The 23,166-nt window shown below is 51.3% G+C and overlaps 1 protein-coding gene across 2 annotated transcripts in view; it reads left to right on the forward strand.

The window, feature by feature from the left end:
• The first annotated feature begins 204 nt into the window (after window positions 1–204).
• Window positions 205–23,166, forward strand: part of TRAP1 (TNF receptor associated protein 1) — a 45,412-nt gene continuing 22,450 nt past the window's right edge. Inside the window, exons 1-4 of one of the 2 annotated variants that reach the window (XM_042971355.1) lie at window positions 205–329; window positions 20,201–20,365; window positions 21,214–21,296; window positions 22,275–22,415. In XM_042971355.1, the coding sequence (XP_042827289.1) occupies window positions 254–329; window positions 20,201–20,365; window positions 21,214–21,296; window positions 22,275–22,415 (465 nt within the window). In that variant the 5' untranslated portion in view covers window positions 205–253. Of the gene's footprint in view, window positions 330–4,673; window positions 4,782–20,200; window positions 20,366–21,213; window positions 21,297–22,274; window positions 22,416–23,166 lie in introns of those variants that run through there. The other variant, XM_042971357.1, reaches the window with a different exon arrangement.

The raw sequence follows: 23,166 nt of genomic DNA on the forward strand, positions 1-23,166 counted from the left end.
CAGGGCCCGCGCGCAGGTCCCGTCGTCCTTGACAACGCGACACAAGGTCACGGAGGGCCCTCCCTCAGGCCCGACTGTCCCCGCGCGGGCAGCCGGCGCCCGCGCCACGGAGGCCCCCGCCCACCCGCCGGCGCAGGCAGCGGGCCGGGCAGCCCGGCGCTCTCCGTGACGTCACCGCGCCGCGCCCCAGGAAGGCCCCGCCCCGTTCCGCCCCCCGCGGAGCGTGGCGTCCTAGGCGCTGGGTAGGACCGACATGGCGCGCGAGTTGAGAGTGCTGCTGCTATGGGGGCGCAGTCTGCGGGCGCCAGCTTTGGCGGCCGTCCCGAGAGGTGAGGGGGGCCGGGTGGCAGGCGGGCCCCGCCTCGGTCCCGAGCCGGCTTCCTCTTCCGTGGGACACGTGGAGGTTCTGTGAGATTTATGCGCCACACTCCCGGCGAACGCAGAGCGCGCGGTGCGTCTGCGTTTCTCCCCCGCCCTCAGGTAGCGGGGATGCGCCCCGGCCCGCGGGACTCCTGCAGGTGCTTCTTCGCGTCGAGCCCTCGGACCCGGGTCAAGCAGAGCGGTCGGGCGCTCCTCGCTCCTGCAGCGGAGGGCAGTTTCGGAGAGTGGAAGGGGAGGGCTCGTGTGCGTTAGAAACGGACTTCACCTGGGAGATCATTTAAGCTCCTTCGTGGCGATTTCATGCCTCCCCGCCCCCAAGTTGTTTTATACGGGCGTGATGCAGAAACCACTGGCTGTGCTTCTTTCAATCCTGAGTGTCCGCTCTGCCTGGGAAAGCACAGGGCTGCGAACCGTGCAGAACAGGCTCTACCCTGGTGCAGCCCCCGGACTATGGTTCTTTACCACCGTATTCCCAGGAAATACTGGCGAGGGGGGTGGGGGTGGGGGACGGGGAAGAATAATGATAATCTTTCTCCTTCCCCACTGGTAAGAAACCATTGGTGAACGACTTAGAGTTCCTTCCAGGTTCTTTGCACGGTGTTCACACACACGTGAACAGCTGGGTCTATTTTAAAAAAAAATTTTTTTTTCACATTCATTTTTGAGAGAGCACAAGCGGAGCAGGGCGGGGCAGAGAGGGAGACACAGAATCCGAAGCAGGCTTCAGGCTCCGAGCTGTCAACACAGAGCCCGCGCGGGGCTCGAACTCACAAACCGCGAGATCATCACCTGAGCCGAAGTCGGACGCTTAACCGACTGAGCCACCCAGGGCCCCAAGATGTGTCTCTTTATTTGAAAGGGCGTACACTGTATCTGCAGTTTGTTACTGAGTTTTTACAAAAATGTTTATTTAGTTTTGAGAGAGCATGAGCAGGGGAGGGGCAGAGAGAAAGAGAGGGACAGAGGATCCGAAACGGGCTCTGCACTGACGGAGAGCCCTTATGCGGGGCTCCAACCTTGAGATCAGGACCTGAGCCACCAGGCGCCCCTGAATTGTACTTTAAGATTTAAAGTACTCTGTGTACCCAATGTGCAGCTCAGACCCCCAACCCTAAGATTCAGAGTCGCATGCTCTTCTGCCCAAGCCAGCACCCCTGCTACTGAGTTGTTTATAACGTTCCCTGCAAAGCTTCCACATCTTGCTCAGTATACCCCCGGTCTGTGGCTTTCCAGTGGCTGCATAGCATCCTTTGTTATGGACTTAGCATTTAACTAGCAGTGTCCTGTGAGCCACAGGAGACTGAGGGCAGTCCCTCACTGGCCATTGTGAGGATTTTGCTCTACTGTGGAGGAGATACAAATGTAGGAACAGGTTTGGAGGAGGGGGCAGTGGTTGCAGTGGGGGGTCGAGGTAGGGAGGAGGCCTGCGGGATTGTGGCTTCGCCAGGATGCTCATGGGGGAGGTGGGAGAAGTAGCCAGATCCTGAACGGTTTCTTGGACGTCAGCAGATAGGATTTACCTGTCAACTCTCAGCAAATCAATCTGTCAGAGAAAGCAGATCTTCTCAAATTCTCATCTTACAGAAGAGAAAATCTGAGCGACTCACAGTGTCATCAGCTGCTACATGGTGTCCCTGGCAGGCAGGAAGGCTGTGGGATCCGAGGCTGACTGGTAATGGGATGTGTGTAGTCTACGCATGGGTGTGTCTACAGCGTGCCTTCTCTGGGCGTCTTACTTGTTCCCTCGTGTCCATCTGTGACCCGCTCCCAATGGACATAATCAAGATTGTTTCTGTGGTTTTGTATTTGTTGTTACAGTACTGTGTAGAATGGGTGACTTTTTTTTTCCCCCAGCTGGGATTTATCTTTTTAAATTTTTAAAGATTTACATCCCAGTTAGCATATAATACAATCATGATTTCAGGTAGAATGGACGAGTGTTTAAATCTTTGTGCACATGTATGGTATTTCTTTAGAATTTTAGAATTCGAGTTTTAGAATTGATGGTTCAGAGTCTGTGCATATTTGAAATGTTAGCTGATGTTGCCAAATTACTGTCCAAAAAAGCTTAAGCAATTTATATTCCCATCAGCAGGTAATGAGACTCCTTATATCAAGGTGTTTTCTTCTTAGTAGTTAGACTGTGTTCATTTGCTTAATGGCCATTTGTGTGTCTCATATGAATTTCTTTTTCATATCTTTGACACTTTTTTTCTGTTCCCTGAGCTTTAAATGTCGGTGTCTGTGTTTTTAAATATTTTTTATTTAAATTAAAAATTTACATATTTCTTAAATGTGTATTTATTTTGAGAGCAAGCGAGCACAAGTGGGGGAGGGGCAGAGAGAGAAGGAGAGAATCCCAAACAGGCTCCACACTCAGTGGAGAGCAGTGGGTTCCACTGAGTGTGGAGCCTTGACATGGGGCTTGATCTAACGAATGCGAGGTCACGACCTGGACAGACATCAAGAGTCTGATGCTCAACCAACTGAGCCACCCAGGCACCCCTTTATGCAATAATTTTTAAAGGTTTTGCATAGCCCACTGCAGGGCTCAAACTCAAGAACCTCGAGATCACGACGTGAGCTGCTATTAAGAGTTAGGACGCTTAACCAGTTGAGCTACCCGGGCGCCCCTCAAAATATTTTGAATGCTCTCTGGGACTTCAAAGGTGATGTGACTGATGATGTGCTGTTGCGGTCACAGGTTAAGTAGGAGCATGTGGCTGCCGAGTGTTCGGGGCATATTGGAGGCCTCTGGCCAGACAGGGAGTGCAGAAACACGTGGATGGTTGCTTGTGTGGGTCTCCTAGAAGAGAGGGTCATGGGCGGTGTCTTGAGAGCACAGATGCAAGGTAAGGCCCCATTCTGAATGATTGGGTTTGACGAGAAATAGTATAGGGGAGTGAGTGTGAGTAAGGTTGAAAATTATGTCCTTTCTGTTCTGTTAGATGTCAACTTGTGGATCATTTTCCGTAATGGTCAGGGTAGTCACAGTGCCAGACCTGGGCCAGTGCTGGAAGCGCCCAGCTGCAGGCACCGTGAGGTCCACACACCTGATTTTCTGCACGCCCTCAGGACCAGGTGGCTGGTTACAGATAACGTCCCTGGTGAATCTTCTGTTGATTGGTAGTTGGGAACCAACACTTCCTTCGCCTGGTAAAATGTCATTATTATAGGGAGTTAGGGCTATCAGAACCTGGGCATTCATGAAAATGTAACGTTAGTAGTAAAAAACCTAAACTGCCATCAGACTTTTTCACCAGTTCCAACAAGTAACAGAAGTAGCTGGTAGACAAGAATGCCGCCTCCCAAACAAGAGATGATGAGCCTGAAAAATCAGCAACAGGGAGCACCTGGGTGGCTCATTCGGTTGAGCATCTGAGTCTTGATTGCAGCTCAGGTCATGATCTCGTGGTGGTGGAATCAAGCCTCGCGTCGGGCTCTGTGCTGACAGCGCAGAGCCTGCTTTGGGAGTCTCTCTCCCTCCTATGCCCCTCCCCTACTCGCCACCCCCCCCCCATAAATAAACTTTAAAAAAAAACGAGAAACAGACTTGGTCTCCAAAAGCAAATGATTGTGTTGTGTGGTGGAGAGGGTAGCAGGTTGGTCATTTCACGTGGCTTTGTAACTTTGGTGACACCACAGCCCCTCAGCCCTGTGTCCTAATCTCGAGGATGCTCTTGTTCTCACCCGTGACGTTTCCAGGACCCGTCATGAGGCAGCCACTGTAGTGCTCAAGTTACCGTCTTCTGCCTTTTCCAATCTCTGTAAGCGGGATCATCTCCTGGAATTTTCTGCCTTAGAGGCGAGACTTCCAAGGGGCAAGGAGTCTGCCCAAGTGCCAGAAACGTCAGAAGAGTAGGGTTCCCGTTGTCGTTGTAGTTGCTCACGCAGGTTGGTTTTATTTCCCAAAATGAATCCCACAGCCTCACATTTCTTGCTTTTGTTCTTTTGTTGTGTTATTCTGCTTCCTTCCTGTGCCCTTACTTTGTTTGGGGGGGGGGGGGCGTGCTATCTAATTTATAACCTCCCGCCTCTTGTGCTGCAGCCGGCTCAAGAATTTAGTAGGCAGATTTCAGGTGTTCCCAGGCTCTTTTCAGGGTGAGCGGACAGCTCTTGTGGCTCAGGTTTCATCCCCCCCGGGAAACAGCTATTTGTGCTGCCACCATAACATAACAAAGATAGGTTTGATCCTTAACCTTTAGACTCTGAATGTCAGGGCCACCTCTGTAAACCGCAGTGCTGGGGCCTTGGCCAGCACGGGCGAAGCACATACACAAAGGGTGTGTGACCGACTGCCCAAGAGGCACCAGGTGGGCCTTGGGCATGAGGCGCTGGGTTAGGACCACCAGAGGGGTTGAGTGCATCTGCAGAAGATCAGACCAACCGAAACGTAAGAGGTTAGCAAAGGCCGTATTAGTCGCTGGCCGAGTAGGTGGCCAGAATTAAGGGCGCGGGGAATCTCCCAAGCGTTTTGCTCCCCCCTTGACTCAGTGAGGGAAATGGCTGCTTGAAGGAAGCGGGGTGAGGACATGCAGTGAGGCTGGTGAGAAAACAGACATTTCCCGCCTCTGCCCCAGAGTCAGATACCAGGTAAGAAAGGCGATTTCTGTAAGGAGAGTCTCACTGAGGCAGGGCGGTGGTTGCTGTCTCAAACCAAAATTCTGGCTTGGGACCAATGAAGTGTCGCCGGTTTATGTTCGAGTGAAATGTTTTAGGTTCAAAGCCGCACGATGTTCTTGAATTGCATTTTTGGTGCTTCAGCGTAGTCCTCTAGAATATTTGTTTTTTTTAAGTTTATTTAAGAAAGCGTTGCACGTGAGCAGGGGAGGAACAGAGAGAAGGACAGAGAGAGAGAGTCCCAAGCAGGCTCCTTGCTGTCACTGCAGAGCCCAGCGTGGGGCTCAAACGAATGTGAGATCGTGACTTGAGCAGAAACCGACTGAGCCACCCAGGCACCCCTGAAGCCAAAGCTTTAAACTTAGAAATGTGTTGACTGAAATGAGATGGGTCAGTTTGAGGCTTTTGTTGTCATAAGCTCCCTGTAAGAAATGCGTCCGTATCATGACGTGATATATACAAGGGTACGTGTGTGATACAAGTATGTGTGCCTGCTTAGATGAGTTTGTAAACGCCTTTACCTTTTTTTGTTTTGTTTTTTGTAAATACCTTTATCACGAGATATATTCTTTTGCTTTCCGTTTTGCTTTGTTTTGTGTCTTTTTAATTTCTGGTTTAACCCACATTTAGTGATTTCAGAACCAGCCACCAAACTTGGTGGATCACCAGTTTTGACCTGTGATTTGTGAAGCTCTTTGGGTTGTGTGGCTGTGCCTCCTGAGAAAACAACGATGTGTTTTTCGAGGGCCTGCTTGGACTCTAGCATCATCATGGGGAAAACAGACGTGAGACGGTCAGGTTTAGTCCGCCAGAACATCTCCCACGTGGTGTGGCAATATCACTTCCTTTAACACACATCTCAGCTGCCTCCTGTCCGCCCGGTACCGCTCTGGTGCCTCCCAGGGGACAAAACAGACAAGAATCCTGGCCCAGGAAGGTGCTGGGGTGGAGACAAGTAAATGCAGCGTGGCTGTTAGGGGCTGAGCTCTCTGAAGAAACCAAAGCGGGAAGGAGAGCCTGACAGAAACGGGGCGGTCAGGGAAGGCCTCCTGCTAAACAAAGCGTGCAAGAAGGTGAAGGTGGCTTGGGAAGGGTGGCTTGAGCCGCGGGAGCAGCCCGGGCCAGGGTCCTGAGGCAGGAGGGGGCCGGCACGTTGCAGGGACAGCACGGAGGCCGGGGCCAGTGCTCGGCCGCGCTGGAGAGCAATCAGGTCAGAAGTGTGTCTCTTCCGGCTCAGTGTGACTCGGGTTGAGATTTGGCCGATGGGGGAGACGAGGTGTTGGGTTCAGAGAGTTTTCTGAGAAAAATCCTAAGTTTTTGTTGCCGAGGAGAAGAAAGGCTGTTTTCCAGACCTAGTTGGTACCGGGAAAAAAAAATCTTCCGCCCCCAGTGTGCTGCGGTGGTGCCCGAAAAAGCCTCCGCCCTGGGCACAGCGCCCCGGGCCTCCCGACCTGTCCTGTGATGTGTCTCGGGGTCCGTTTCCCGTCGCTGCCGCTGCCGAGAGCTCTGCTGTCCCCCGCCGTGTGGGGCCCCCTCACTCAGCCCTTTCCTGACGGGCGTCCGGGTCGTTGCCATGTTTGCTTTCCGTCACGGGCCTGGGGAGTGACCGCCTGCCGCTTCTCACACCTTCGCCAGCGCGAGCCTAGCGTGTTTTAACAGTTTGTCAGTCTGGCAGTGAAAATGCTGTCGTGTTTTAAAACGCATCTCTTTAGTCCTGAGGGTGGTAAAGCCTCTTTGTCTTTGATTCAGGGCCATTGATGTTTCTCTTTTTTGGGAATTGCCGTTTTTCTCTTACGCTCTTGGGAGTTTTTATTGCAGATCCGTCAGTGACCTTCTCGTAAGGAAGCTGGCCCTCTGCCACGTTTTCCGTTGTTTTTTTCATAGTGCGTTTGCCTGTCAGCTTTAATTTTTTTTTTTTTTTTTTGGTAGTGTGATTATTCTTAATTGTTCATATGTGTGTTTTTTTTTTAAGTAAGCTTTATACCCTATGTGGGGCTCGAACTCACACCCTGAGATCAAGAGTTGCATGCTCTACTGACTGAGCCAGCCGGGCACTCCCATGTATGTATGTATGTATGTATTTATTTTTAAGTTTATTTATTTTGAGAGAGAGAGAGAGAGCACACGCGCACACATACACAAGTGGAGGGGGAGTGGGGTGGAGCCTGATGCTCGAACTCACGAACCATGAGATCTTGACCAGAGCCAAAATCGAGAATCGGACGCTTAACTGACAGAGTCACCCAGGTGTCTCCCATATATGTAATTTTTTCTAATTTTATTTTTACTGACATGTAACAGACATACTAGTTTCAGGCATACAACATAGTGATTTGATATTCATTAATCGCAAAATGATCACCACAGTAAGTCTAGTGAACATGCATCACCTGACATAAACAATTTTTGTCTCGCGATGAGAACTTTTAAGATTTATCCTATTTGTTTTAATTTTTACGTGCTCCATAAATTCATGGTTCGAGGGTTATGTGTCTTGTTTAGGAAGAGTTTCCTCGCTCTTAAATCATTAGAGGAAAAGATGCCGAGATCACTATCAGTAGGGCGGGCAAAGGCAAATCAAGACCACAGTGAGGTGGCCCTTCACCCCCACTCAGGCGGCGAGAATCAAAACCGTGGGTGACAACCGTAGCATCCGTCAGGGGGTGGAGAAATCAGAGCTCTCCCTGCGGGCGGGAACGTAAGGTGGTATGGCACTTGGGAAAGCCGTCTGCACTCCTCAAACGGTTAAACAGCTAGCATTCGACCCAGCGGTTCCACTCCTAGGGATCCACACGGAAACGCGTACAACAGTGTTCACAGCACAGCCAAAAAGTGGATACACCCCAGTTGTCCATTGCCTGGACTAAACGTGTGGTCTGGCCATATGACGGAATATTGGTCCGCTTTAGAAAGGAGTGAGCTGCGATACCTCGTAACGTGGACGAACCTTGAAAACCTTAACGTTAAGTGAAAGAGGCCAGGCCCGGAAGACCACGTGTAGTATGATTCCATTTATGCGAAATGTCCTAAACCGGCACATCTCTAGGGCCGCAGCGTGATTGCCAGAGCTGGGCGATGGGGGAATGGGGGAGTCATTGCTGATGAGTATTTGGTTTCTTTCTGAGGTGATAACATGTTCTGGAACTAGATGATGGTGACGGACAGACAACTCTGAATGTGCTAAAGCCCAGTGGCTTGTACACTTTGGGTCAGTTATATCCATAAACCTGTTTTGTTTTGTTTTTTAATGGTTATTTATTTTTGAGAAACAGAGTGTGGGGGGGAGGGGCAGAGAGAGAGGGAGACACAGAATCCGAAGCAGGTTCCAGGCTCAACTGTCAGCTCAGAGCCCCACACGGGGCTCGAACTCACCAGCCACAAGATCATGACCTGAGCCGAAGTCGGATGCCCAACCAACTGAGCCACCCAGACGCCCCTCCGTAAAGGTGTTCTTAAAACCTCTTCTGTTTTCTTCTAGTACTTTCAGCTTTTATTTGCACTTTTTTTTTTTTTTTTTTTTTAATTTTTTTTTTTTTTATTTTTGGGACAGAGAGAGACAGAGCATGAACGGGGGAGGGGCAGAGAGAGAGGGAGACACAGAATCGGAAACAGGCTCCAGGCTCCGAGCCATCAGCCCGGAGCCTGACGCGGGGCTCGAACTCACGGACCGCGAGATCGTGACCTGGCTGAAGTCGGACGCTTAACCGACTGCGCCACCCAGGCGCCCCTTTTATTTGCACTTTTATAGTCCATCTGGAATTTTTTATTTAATAAGTGAGAGAGGAAATTAACTTTAATACTGTAGCTTTAAATTAATATGCTTTAGGGGCTCCTGGGCGGCTCAGTCAGTTAAGCATCTGACTCTTGATCTCAGCTCAAGTCATGGTTTGCGTTTCGTGAGTTCGAGCCCTGCTTTGGGCTCTGCGCTGGCAGTGTGGAGCCTGCTTGAGAATCTCCATCTCTCCCCGCTCTCTGCCCCTACCCCATTTGCTCTCTCTCTCAAAACAAATAAGTAAACTTTTTAAAAAGTTAAAAAAAAATTAATGTGCTTTAACACAGTTAATCATATTTCCTCATGGTTTTCAAAATTCTTGGCTATTTGTGCACATCTAGTTTTCCATATGAATTTAAGAATTAGGTTGCATAGTTTAAAAAACAGTTTTAAGTAAACTTTACGCCCAACATGAGGCTCGAACTCCTGACCCTGAGATCAAGAGTCGTATGCTCCTCTGCCTGAGCCAGCCAGGCACCCAGAGAATTGATGTCTTTAAATATTTACTCTTCGTCTTCAGGGACATTTCCCTAAGCTTTTTCTATCCCTTTGCAAATATTTTTATGTCCCTAGTAAATTTTTTGGTGTGTTTTGTAACTGGGTAATTTTTATAAATAGGTTATTTTGTGCATCGATTACTGATGTACATAGCACAAAATTCCAAAGACACAAAGGTGTGTGCAGTGGAAAACACACCTCTGTCACTGCTGCCCTCAGACACCAGTTCCCCTCCTGGTGGCAGCCCCCTTAAGCCAGTTTTTTGAGTGTCCTTACAAAGATATGCTTGGCTTATGGGAGTAGTTTTCCGTGTACGTGTTCACGCATGTATGTTTTCAAACATGTGGGAGCATGCAAACCACTGTTCTGGGCCAGGTTATTTCCTTAATGTGTCTTAGAGATAATTGAACATCAGGATACTTTACAGAGACTTGCCTCGTTTTTCTGCTTCAGAGTATTCCATTATATACATATTTGTATACTGATCTTCAGCTGACTCTCAGCTTGGTCATTGGCCCCTGACCCCCGGGGGAGGGCGGGGATTTCTACCCCGGATCCTCATCTGGTGTGTCTGTACAGGCCTTTGCGTGACCCCAGCATTGACAGTCGGTGGGAAGGGGCTGGCCCTTCTGTGACAGCCACTTTATGTCTTTAAGGGTTTGTTTTGAGGAATTATATGTATTTGATTGATTCAGAAGGTATGCATTGAGAAGTCTTGCTCTCGGCATGGGCCCCTTCTCCACCCACTTCCCCTCTCCCTCCGAGGTTGTCTCCATTAGGAGTTGCTTGCATGTCTGCCAAGGTCTGTACAATACAAGAGGTGCAGATAAACACGTGTCTTCTATGACGCTACGTAATCTGAGTTTTAGTCGCTGAGTAGCCGTTGGAGACTTCCCGTAGCAGCGCTGTTCCCTCCTCTCTTTGCAGCCACCCTCCATGCTGAGAGGCGCCGTGGTTTATTTACTGGTCCTCGGCACGTGGGCACTCAGGTGGTCTCCAGGCATTTGCTGTTACGTACAGTGTTAAGGTGCGTGGCCTTTCAGCTCTGTCGTCACATACAAGTTCAGGTGTACCCACAGAGGGAGTTCCCGGACGAAATCGCCAGATGAGAGGCTATGTGTATTTGTGGTCCTGGCCAGCGTGGCCAAATCTCCTTCCACGGGGTCAGGCCGATTGCTCCTGCCTGGAGCGGTGCCCCCACGGGGTCGCCAGAAGTACCGTGGAAGTCGCCCCAGAGCGCGGCTCTGCTGGCATCTTCCCCTTCGTGTGAAAATGAGCTGGTCGGAGGCAGAGCATAGCGCCAGCGGTGGGGGGGGAGCCTTGGGTCAGGGAACACGGATGGAGTTGTGGGGCCTGCCAGACCCTGCCTGACTCCCTCCTTTCCTGCACTTACCTTCCATTCATACCTGCAGGTGGCCTCCAGCGAGGGCTCCCTGCTCCGGGTGGCTTCACAGAGGTGCAGCGTCCCGGCCATGCTGTGTCCCATGGGTGACGCTATGGGGGTCAGGCTGGGCTCCGAGGGGCCGTGCGTATTTCTGCGTCTGCAAGCTCCGTGACCCCGAGAGGCTGAAGCTTCTTTCCTTTCATCCTCTCCCTTTCCCGCCTCACACATCCCATAAAAAGAAATGCGTATAATATGTGTGTGCAGTTTTATAAAAAAGCATCAATGAACACTTATTACCCAGCTGAAGGAATGGAGATTACAGGTCCCTCGAAGGCCTGTGTGCTCCTGCTGCACCCTCTTCTCTCTTTCCTAGAGGGAACTGCTGACCTGAATTTTCTGTTTTGTTTTGTTTTTTTCATGTTTGTTTATTTTTGAGAGAGAAAAAGCACAAGTGGGGGAGGGGCAGAGAAAGAATCCCAAGCAGTCTCCGCACTGTCAGCCCAGTGCAGGGCTCCAACCTCGAGACCATGACCAGAGCCGAAATTAAGAGGCAGAGGCTTAACTGACTGAGCCACCCAGGGCACCCAACCCCCCACTTTTTTGATGTTTGTTTGTTTTTGAGAGAGAGAGAGTGGTTTTTACTCTTTTGCTTTTTGCTTTGTATGGATATATATGTATCTAATTTTGTATAAGCACATGCAGTTTATTAAATCATAGTGTGTGTTCTGATGGGACTTTCTTGGGTCAGCTTTTTTTTTTCTTAGCTTTATTTATGCTAAAGGTGTAGCTCATTGGTTTTGGCTGCTAATCCCATTGTATTGATATACCACCCAGGTGCCCCCACCCCATCTTTTCTTCCAGATTGGTTGACTTAGGTATTTTTGTATTTCTTCTTTTTATTATTATTTTTTTTTAATTAAAAAAAAATTTTTTTTTAACGTTTTATTTATTTTTGAGACAGGGAGAGACAGAGCATGAACAGGGGAGGGTCAGAGAGAGGGAGACACAGAATCTGAAACAGGCTCCAGGCTCTGAGCTGTCAGCACAGAGCCCGACGCGGGGCTCGAACTCATGGACCGCGAGATCATGACCTGAGCCAAAGTCGGACGCTTAACCGACTGAGCCACCCAGGCGCCCCAATATTATTATTATTATTTTTTTTAGAGAGCGCGCACACAAGCAGGAGAGAGGGGCAGAGGGAGAGAGAATCCTAAGCAGGCTCCACACAGCACAGAGCCCGACCCAGGGCTCACTCCCACAACCCTGGGATCATGACCTGAGCCGAAATCAAGAGTGGGATGCTTAATCGACTGAGCCTCCCAGGTGCCCCAGCTCCTGTTTTAAAGTGGATTATTAATCTGGTTGGACCCCAGCTGCAAACACAGCAGTTGGATTCTTTTAGCCTTAACCAGGCTATTTGCAGTTTGTCCCCCACACACAGTTCAGGGGGTCAGCCGGATATTTAGAAGAATTTATTCCCAGAACTGGGGACTCCGTCTCTCTGACTCTCATTCCTGGGACCCTCTCCAACTCCCCACTCTTCACCTTTTACGGTTCCCCTAGCGCCGCCTCCGGTTCCTCAGGGGCCGTGTCTGTGTCAGCCGCCCTGGGTTGAGCCTGCCCTCCTCCCGTGCTGTTCTCTTCTTCCACGTGTCCGCTCTCCCCGAGGGTCTGCCTGCTCTGGCTGACTTCTCCAGAACCCTTTTGTGTGGTTCCTAAGTTCGTGGGTGTCCTCCACAGGCAGTTTGGCTGGAGGCTGGAAGTGGCGCTCTTTGCAGTAAAGACAAAAAGTTAACTTGTTCTTGTCCATATCACATGTGGTGAGTGGGAGATTGTGCATTTCAGATAAGTAATTCCAGGAAAACAGTCTGCCTGTTGCTCACAGCTTAAGATACTAAGTATGCCTGCGTCTAAAGTGCAGTACTTACTTAACATGCCATTTTGAAGCAAAACCGTAGTAAGCAAGCACAGTGGCTGATGTAGAGAAGAGTGATAAAAAATAAAAAAAAGTACCCAGTGTGTTTTGACTCATTTGCCTTCCTTGACGGCCCCTGTGGGCCGTTGTACTTTTAATCCCTCTTCCCAGTCACCGATGGCCCTGCAGGAGCACTGAGCGACTTGTGGCTGACCGGATGTCCTTGTGCTTGCACCTAGCGATGCGCGTGCTGGTAAGTTGCCTGTTTGTAACGAGCTGCTTCTGTGCCAGGGGCTGTGGTGTTCGGAGAAACGTGGCTCTTCTTGCCTTGGTTGAGCTTGATACTAAGAAATGTTGTAATTTGGTGAAATGTTTTCCATGAGCAAACAGTTAATCGTAGGAGTGCCACAAGCTGGTTTATAACAGCAGTTTCAAGTGAGTAGCATAGAAAATAAGTACTCTGAATTCCGTCGAGAGAGGGGGTTGAGCCGCTGGGGACGGGAGAGCCTCACACCAGGTCCTGAAACACTTCGGGTGGAGAGGAATGTGGTCGCTGGCAGAGGAAACAGCATGAGCACTGGCCCGTGTGGGGGGGGTGTCAGACTCAAACTGTCGTTGCCATTTTGTGTGTCCCCAAACCACCAAACAGCCGGATACTCCGACATTGTAGCCTGGCCCTGAGGCTTGTGGTTTTTCCTTCAGGGTATAGAGGAAGCGTGAGGACCGACAATGTGCACGTCACATATCTGTATCTGGTTCGGGCAGATTTACTGCTCTGTTGGTTTATTCTTACAGTCGTTGTGAAAAGTTAACCCCAAATCAGATTTGCTCTTAATAGTGCTGTTGATTGATGTAATCTCGGAATTATACTGGAAAGTTTTAAAGTCCTGGTTGGAAATACGGATTGGTTATTTCTTCCTTTTTCCTGACAGTGAGGACTTCTGTTACTCCATCACGAACAACATATTAAATCATTTCACAAATATTGTGTTAAGTGGGAGAAAAAACCAACAGGCGTAGGAAAAGGAGGCCGTGGGAAAATTGCATGAATCTTAGTGAGGAAGGCCTTTCCAAACGAGGCTGTTTTGGGGAGGCTGCCGTGTGTCGCCCAGGACAGCTGCATCGACCTCATGGGATCCGTGGCTACACTCAGCCTGGGCCTCAGGAGGAAGGTGGATCAGCGGGTGTGCCGGTACTTGGAGCTCCGTGACATCTGTGCCACTGGATGCATCTAGTGCAGTGAGCTGCTCACCGTCCTCTAGGCCATCGGAGCCATTAACCCCTGCGGCCACTCGACTGTGAGTGTGGAGTCACCAATATGGTGTTCTCCAAGATTGAGGTCAACGGGGTCGGAGAGCCGTCCCTGGGGGAGCTCACGGAGGGCATCCAGAAGGACCAGATGCTCCTGGATGTGGCGACAGGAAGCCCGGACCTTACCTGCGTGGCGCCCAGGCCCCAGAACAGGAAGGAGGACAACGAGGGGGAGGGGGAGGGTGGCCGGGAGACTGAGGCAGCCGGCCCAGCCCACCGCCAAGCTGCTTCTCTGTTGGGGAGGGGATGCCTGTGATCCCTGGGGTCGTGATTGTTGGAACACTAGATACAGTGTTCTGGGAAAGAAAGACTAATTTCATTAAGACATAAAGCGCTCTTACAAGTCAATAAGAAGAAGATTGTAGTGCAAGAATGGTCAGAGGATACCAAAAGTCTGTCATCAGAAAAGAAAATAGGAAATATTTACAGGGGCACCTGGGTGGCTCAGTCAGTTAAGCATCCAACTTTTGATTTTGGCTCAGGGCATGATCTCACAGTTCGAGAGTTCAAGCCCCTAGTCAGGCTCTGTGCTGACAGTGAGGATCCTGCTTAGGCTTTTCTCTCTCTCAATAAAAAAATTGAAATACACCTAACACATTTTTAAAAAAAGAAAATACTTTTAATACGTTTTTTAAAATACATTTTTAAAAAAGAAAAAATGTTAATGTGTATTTTATTTTTGAGAGCGTGAGTGGGGGAGAGGCAGAAGGCAAGGGAGATTCAGAATCCAAAGCAGGCTCCAGGCTCTGAACCGTCAGCACAGAGCCCGACGTGGGGCTCGAACCCATGGTCTGTGAGATCATGACCTGAGCCGAAGTCAGAGGCTCAACCGACTGAGGCACCCAGGCGCCCCCAAAAAGTAAATATTTATAAATAAGGGTAGGTCTGTCTCGCTCCTAGTAAGGGGAATGAAAATGACAGCTACAGCAAAAGTCTCACCCGACTGATGGGCAGAGATCCAAATGTTCCCAGCACCACCCTGGCAGCCACGTGAGGTGACACTCCCGTGGTGCTGCCCGAGTGTGAACCGATGGTCTCTGGAGGGTGACCCGGCAGCATCAACCACGGTTTAAACTGGACCCAACCTGGGACCTGGTGACTTTCTAGATGTGCGCCCAGATGCAGGCTGGGCTGTAAATGAAGTGACACGTGCAAGGATGTCCCTCACGGTGTTGTTTCATATTTCGGAATATTCTGTGCTTTACAGGGCTCTCACGGAAATACCACCTGGGATCCCCTCCTCTTGGTTTCCCCTAATGTTAACACCTCCCGTAGCCTGCGGCAGTGACTGAACGCTAAAGTCGCGGTGCCCCGTGCTAGTGAGTAGCGTGCCAGTCGTGCTGGCGCTGATCCTGTTTCACCATTGATGTCCTCTTCTGTCCAGGGCCGCGTGGTCGTCATGCCACCTCAGTGCATCCCAGTCTGTCTGTCCTTCTGGATCGCGACACTTGGGAAGAGTACTGCCCGGGGCTTCGCAGGGTGTCCCTAGATGTGGGTTAGTCTGATGATTTTACGGTTAGGTTGAGATGCATGTTTGGTAGGAACACGCCGGAGGGGAGGCCACGCCCTCTCACCCTGCCGGCCTGGGCACTGCACGCGTTGACCCGTCTCGTGCCGGGTGACTTCATTTGGAGATACCTGCCATTTTCTTCACGGTCCACCACTGGTCTTTTTCTTTGAAATCAGTGGGTGTCTCGTGGTGGACACGTGGAGATTTGGCAAACGTTCTCTTTCTTGAGGACGTTTAAACAGCAGTTTATCCCTGTAACCGGCGTCGACTGCCGCGCTTGCCCGACGGAGGTGGCCTCTTTCCACCATTCCTTACACGTTTATTAATTGTAGTTGTGAGGAAGAGGTCTTTCCTCCCCCATTCATTTATAAGTCATTTGTGGACTCGTGGATGTTTCTTTTATTCGTCGCCTTACATCCTCCTTGTGTTGCTCAGATGGCCCCGGGCTTTGCCTCTGGGAGTGCCCTCCAGGTGGAGCCGGTGCCCTTGTGAAGCACCCTCCTTGTGAGCCCTTCATCCCTTCCTGGCGGGACCTGGGGAACCGAGGTCTGGTGCCGGGGAGGGCGGCCGGCCACCACCCCTGGCCTGACCAAGGCGTGGGCTGAGAAACGGTTCTGGGGCGGCCGCCCAACCTGGTGACAGACGCTGCCGCTGCCGGAGCTCCCGCCTCCAGGCCTGTCAGCCGACGGCTAGGAGGTATGTGTACGTGGACCCCCACACGCACCTCGGTGTTTGTTTCTGCACCCAGTCTGTCCATAGCGGGACAGTCATGCTTCTGCTCCGATGCCAGCCCGCGCCGGCGGCTGGCCCTTACCCTGTTGGTAACTCCTTGCTCCTAACTCAAGGTCCACCGGGACTCCCTTGGCAGATCCGGCAGTTTGAGGATGGCTCGTGGTTTGCTACGGTGATTGTACGCAGGCCTTTTTGAGGCTGACTTCAGGAGACGGTGCCAGTACCATTTTCCAAAGCGACTTAGGTTAGGATGCTTATGCTGTTTATGATACAGTTACGCACATTTGCTACTGTTTCTTTCTCGGTGAATGTTCCCCACATGCCCGGGTTGCTCTCACTTACTCTGTGGTCCTGTGGTTCTCAGAGTCAGGTACGAAAGGGTGTGCTCAGAAACGTCACGTTCCCCTCAGCTCTGCTACCCTGTCCCCAGCCCTCCACTCTTTCCGTTTTGTTCCCACATGCCCATTATGGGTTGAATTGTTGCCTCCCTGAAAGATACTGAATTCCTGACCTCCGTGACCTATGAGTGGGACCTTTTTGGAAACAGGGTCCTCGCAGATGATCAAGTTAAGATGAGGCCATTAGGGTGGACCCTCATCCACTGTGACCGTGTCTTTATAAACACTGGAATTTGCATATGGAGTCACACGTGCAGAGAGGGAACAAGCCAAGGGACACTTGAGGCTACGGAAGCGAGGAGAGGGGCCTGGGACAGAGTCTTCGCGCAGCCTCAGAAGGAGCCACCCCTGCCAGCGCTCTGTTCTTGGCCTCGCGCCTCCTGAACTGTGAGCTGAGAGATTGCTGTCGTTTGAGCTGCTCTGTCTGTGGTGCTCTGTTCAGCAGCCCCGTGAAACAGTCTCACAGGTTTCTGGTTACTCCTGTCTGTGTTTCTTCCTCACGGAGGAGTGGAGACGCTCAGTCTTTCTGTATCCTCTCCTTCCGTCCATGAAAGGTGACACACAGCACACAGTTCTGTGGCACTTCGGGGCATTGGTTTTAACAGCATGAGGCTAGGAACAGTTGAAACACCCATCGGCTGAGCACTGCTTGCCCATTACAGTGGAGTATTATTTGTTCGTTAAAAAGAATAAGGAGCTCTGGGTGGCGAAATGGAGTATGTGAGATGTGTTCAGCTTTCGTTTTAGTTTCAGTTAACGTAAAATACGGTGCTGTATTAGTTTCAGGCGTTCCGATGTAGTGGTTCAACACTTCCTACTTTGCCCGGGGCTCATCACCTGTTCAACCCCTCCCCCTGCTCTGAGGGCGGGGGGGGGGGGGTGTTCTAGATTAAAATACTTAATACACAGAATATGACCCGGAAGAAGAAAGGCCTGCCAGCATCCGACACCTCCCCTCCCTCCTCTGGAGTTTGGAACAGGCCGTCTGTAGGAGTCTCAAAATACTGAGAGCCCATCGCCTCTGAGTTTTTTTGATTTCATGGGCTTTCTGGTTTCCTTTGGGGTAAGGATGGCTTTTATTTGGGGAGACGTTGAGGGAATGCGATCTGTTTTCTGAGAGGACCGGAAGACGGATGGCAGGAAGAAGGCTCTGTTAGCAGAACAAGGTGGGACAGAAAGTGGGGGTGAATGGTCAGTTCAGTAGGTTCTTGCAAATGCACTGGTCAAGAGTACTTCACTCCAAGTAGAATTAACCATTGGAAAACCAGCTTCTTCTCTTGAGGCCGTCTGTGTTACCTGATGATTGCGGGGTACGTCTACTGGAACGTGGGAAATGATCTCTGTGTGCTGAGCTTGGTGGTGTAGGGGAAAGGGGCACAGGTACCCCAGTGCTGGTGACCATGCAGGTTGGGGGTGTGAGGGGCAGGAGGAGGTAGGATTCCAGAAAATTCGGAGGATGTTGCTTGCTGGAGGGCAGGGAATACCAGCCGGAAGCATTTAGAGTTGACAGGGTTGCGTTCAGGAATGAGTCTTCAGAATTGGGGAAATAACCGTTGGAATTGTCGCTGGAAGAGTAACGTATAGAAATTTAAGGGACAGATTGGAAGAAATGGGACTGCAGACAGGGAGACCCCCTCCAAGGCTTTTGAACCCATCGAGATGCGGGCACCAGGGGCTGGATGGGAGAGCGGGAGTTGCCCTCGCGGGATGGTGGGGGGAGGGGGAGCCCTGATGAGTGCTGCGCTCCCACCTTCCCACTGGCAGAAGACTCCTGTACACCACACCTCTGTCCCTTCCTGTGGCCAGGCGGTAGGATGGGGTGCCAGTCAGCCCAGGGTGGAGGAGGAGGAAGGGGAGGAGGACTTCTGAAGGGCTGTTGGCTCCACTGAGGCTCTGGCTGCTCCTCTCTCTGATGCGGGACCCGCCTTGGGGCCAGACGCTCATAAGTCAGCAGGGCCCCTGTGGAACTTGAACCCACATCCCCTCCTGAGGCTGACCCTGGGTCTCCTCCCTCACCCATTCCTCCTTATCCCAGTCCCATCAATTTTCTCCCTAAGTCCTGCCCTGCTTTGGAGCAGGGGCCCAGCTTTTGTGGGGAACCCGTCCCTGGCAGGAGGCAGCAGGACAACTCACTGGGGTCATGGGGTGGGGAGGTGCTGCCTGGGGTCACGGGGGCTTTGTCACTCCTGGCTTGGTGCAGACTGTTCACCAAACCCTCTAACCGAGTAGTATTTCATTCTAGGAGTGCCCCAGCTTTCTGTTCTTTCTTTTCTTTCCAGAGAATTACACATTCAGACTTCTTGGATATTGAATATTTTCTGAATCAGAGTAGGCGTTTTTAAGGTGTTCTGCATAGAGATAAAGGCTAAGGTCATGTTATTTGTAAATCTAGGAGTAAACTTAAAGAAAAGGCAAGTTTTTATACCTTGTAGGAACGTGGATGTTGATATGTTGGGCTTCGAACCTTCCAGGTCCTTTGTGGACATTCGAATTCATTCCTTTCTGACGTGTGTGGGACCCAGCAGGCCCGGTGCATCTCATGTAGGTCTAGACTTTGACACGGGGTGTCTTGCGTTGTCTGACGTGTGTCCTTGAAAGCATCGGGCATTAAGCACCTCCTAACTGACCCCAGGCTCCGGCTTGGTGGCCTGGAGTCAGGTGAGCGATGCTGTCCTGAGGGGCTGCTAGTAAGGTGAGTTTTCTGCCCAGGAGCCTGGAGGTGTCTGCGTCTCTGTGGTCCCCAAGGGCAGACGGCGCTGCCCACGCCAGACTGCAGACCTCAGTGTCAGATAGGGGGGTCGCCTTCTTTCCTCACAGTGGTCCCTCAGTTGGCCATGCTGAGCGAGAAATTACAGAAAACTAATGTGAGACCGTGTGAGTCCCCTTCCTGATTACCAGGTGGGGGGGGGATCATCTGCTGGTTTCCGGTTTTTAAATGTACTAATTTAAAATTATTTACATGTATATTTTTTAGTGTTTATTATTTACGTTTAGAGAGACAGCACAAGCTGGGGAGGGGCAGAGAGAGAGGGAGACACAGAATCCGAAGCAAACTCCAGGCTCCGAGCTGTCAGCACAGAGCCCAGCGCAGGAACCATGAGATCATGACCTGAGCTGAAGTTGGAGGCTTAGCCAACTGAACCACCTAGGCACCCCCAAATGTACTAATTTTAAAAGAGTTTGGACAAGAAGGGAAGCAGTCAAGAAGTATTCTTTAGAACATGGTGAGACCGTTTCAGACCATTAATGTAAAAATTTGGATCCCTCTTAGGTGTATATTTTTTCCTCCCCCTTTTCCTGGGTGTCACAGGGTGAGGAAGGCTGGCCTGTGTTACTTCGGGCTCCTAGAGGGGCCGTGAGCGCGAGGCGTGTCTGAGTCTGTGGGTTTGTGCCTGGTTAGGCCTCTGCCTGCCTCGCGCGCCTCTGCCCTGCGTTGGGACTCTTTCTTGGTATTTGATATGTGTGAGGCTGTGTTCCCAACACTTCGCTGAAACACCCACGCTGCTCAGCGTTCAGTCACTTGTGATTTCTCCTGGTGCCACTGGGTCTTCTGGGCAGCGGCTTGCCTCGGACAATTCCATGTGGGCACCTGCAGCAGCGGCCAGATGGAAACACGTCAGGGTGTTGTGTTTCCGATGTCTTTTTCACGCTTGTTCTTTCCGCGTGTTTGTCTTTTCAGGAAAAGCCACTCTGTGTCCTTGGCGGACCCCAGCCCCGTCCGGGAACCCCGGGAGAAACCTGGCTTCGAGCTTCCACGCCGCACGGCTCTTCAGCTCGCAGGCTGCTGAGGACCGGACGGAGGAGCCCCTGCACTCCATCATCCGCAGCACGGAGACCGTGCAGGGTACTGTGTTCAGCCGGTCGGGGTCCGCGGAGCCGTGGCCTCGTGGCTGGCCTGTGAGGGGAGGTTTTTGAGGCAGAAGCAGTGATTGGTAAAGCCACCCACTTGCTTCGGATGGAAGGTCTTCGTGGGCGGGAGGGTTCCCCAAAACAAAGCATCGTCTGTTCCCGTCTTCGCAGGGACTCCTGACCGCCGTCCCGGCGTCTTGCCCCCCCTCGGGTGGTTGCCTGGGAGTCCGCAGTGGGGTCCTTCCCCAGATGGGGATTTGGGGCACGTCTGCTCACGATCTTGGAGGCGGGATGGAAACTCGGTACTGGCCCTGCCGGCGCAGGACAGCCTCCGACGCCGTCCTGTCCGCTCCCGGGCCCAGGAGAGCAGTCTGTGGAGCGGGGCCATTTCTGGCTTTCAGATGACAACACCGACTGTGATATTTGGGTTAAGAAGTGAGGTTTTGTTAGTCTTCTGAATGATTAATTTGGAAGCCACAGTTCTGAAGAATAGAATGCGGGGTCTGGTTGTTAGAGGCAGTACGATTCTCACGTCCAGGCACCTCGGGAAGTGCCGGCCTCGATGTTCCCTTGAGGTGGCCGTCCCGCGCGACAGGTGAGTGGCAGGAGGCGGGGGAGGCTCCCTTTGCCCCTTTCTGTGGACGGAGCGGACCCACTGGCTCGTTCCTTGCTGAGGCCTCCTGCCTGAGAGCCCCGATGGCTTGGTTTCTTCCCTTTTTGTTTACTCTTGTGAAAAACGTTTAAAGCTCATTACCTGAAACAGTTGTTTGGATGTTACGTAGCATATTCTTCCACGAAAATAGAAATTAAACTTCATTGGTTGTTTCTGTGATTCATTACTAGGTTCCATTTCCAAACATGAGTTCCAGGCTGAGACAAAGAAGCTTCTGGACATTGTCGCCCGTTCCTTGTACTCCGAGAAAGAGGTGTGGCACCTGCTAATCACTGCCAGCACAGCGGGGTTTTTATTTTTGGGGGTAGGGGGGACACACGATTTTTATGCTCTTCTGGGGAAATGCTAGATAGTCTCTTAGCTGTGAGAACACATTTAATCTCGACAGGTCCGGATCTGAGCTACCGGCAAGAGGATTTTAACTAAAATCTATTCGGGTTTCACGGACAGATAGGCCCAGATGATTCTTCCTGCTAGATTGACTCTGGGGGTTAATTAATCTTGCTGATAGTTTAGAATCCCTTCCAGATACTGGCACGGGGGCCCTGCTGGGATTCGTTTCTGCGGTGGTGGAGTCGTGTCGTGAGGCCGCGGGAGGGAGACCCCAGCCCTTTGGCGAGGGGGGCAGGGAGATGAAGCGGAGTGAGGGGTGACAGGCAGTGTGGGAGAGGAGAAACGGTCCACTGCTGGCTCGTTATTGCTGCAATGCAAAGGGGAACTTTGAGCACGATGCTCCAAAGTTAAAAGGGACTTTTTAGGGAATACTTTCAAGCCTTGTTCTGTCACGCACCGTATTCAGGTAGCCCCGCGGCACCCAGAGGTGTGTCTGTGTAGGTGGAAGTGCTGTTTGAGGTAAAGGTGCTTTCTGGACGCAGGTGGTTGGGCCCTGGGGCTCCTTCCTCCCCGCACATGCTCGGCCCTCCTTAAAGCCATGGGTCCTTCTTCAAGGGTCAGAAGAAACCCAGGGTGGGGGATAGGTATTTGGACATCCCTGGTCAGGAGTCAAGTGAGAAGTGCTCACCCGGGGCTCTTAAAATTTGAGCTGACGAAACAGATTGATGCTTGACTTCGGGCTTGGTTTTGAGGGTCAGAGTTTCCTCCTCAGGGCTGTCAGGGCCTGACATCATTTTGTGACCTGCCCCCGAGGACAGTGAGTTGTGTCTGAGAACACTGGGGGGTCCGCACGCCGCACCGCTTCTGCGGCGCTGGCATCGTCCCTCCGTGTCCGCAGGTGTTTATACGGGAGCTGATCTCCAACGCGAGTGACGCCTTGGAAAAGCTGCGGCACAAGCTGGTGTCTGAAGGCCAAACGCTGCCAGAAATGGAGATTCACTTACAGACGGACGCTGAGAAAGGCACCATCACAATCCAGGTACCCTCCGAGGCGTCCTGATGCTTGTCGTGCGCGCAGGTCCTGCCTTTTTGTCACGCCCCTAGGCTCCAAGTGATGCGCCGACTGTCTTCATCGTTAACTCTTATTTTCATGTCGTGTAAAAATAACGCTCATTCAGTGTAGAAAATGGGGGAAACGCGGATAAGCCGAACAGAAGCAAATTTCAAATCACCCCATCATTCGAGGCTAACCACTGTTACCATTTTAGCGTATATCAATTTAGGTTTTTGGGGTCTGCATTTACTTACATATCTAAACATTTTTAAACCATACATGTATTTTCTATGTACTTTTTACATTTTTAATTTTTTTTTTTTTTTAACGTTTATTTTTGAGACAGAGAGAGACAGAGCATGAACGGGGGAGGGTCAGAGAGAGGGAGACACAGAATCTGAAACGGGCTCCAGGCTCTGAGCTGTCAGCACAGAGCCCGACGCGGGGCTCGAACTCCTGGACCGCGAGATCGTGACCTGAGCCGAAGTCGGCCACTCAGCCGACTGAGCCACCCAGGCGCCCCGTGTACTTTTTACATTTTTAACTGTGCTTTTTCTCTTGTAATGCAAGTTCCCCTGTGTTGTTATGTATTCTGTGGTACTTTTTTTTCTTTTGAGAGAGAGAGAGAGAGAGAGAGAGAGAGAGAGAGAGAACACGTGTGTGTGAGACAGAGAGGGGCAGAGGGAGAGAAAGAATCCCAGGCAGGCTCCATGCTCAGCCCAGAACCCAACGACGA

This window comes from Panthera tigris, chromosome E3, assembly GCF_018350195.1.
Source record: "Panthera tigris isolate Pti1 chromosome E3, P.tigris_Pti1_mat1.1, whole genome shotgun sequence".
NCBI lineage: Eukaryota > Metazoa > Chordata > Mammalia > Carnivora > Felidae > Panthera > Panthera tigris.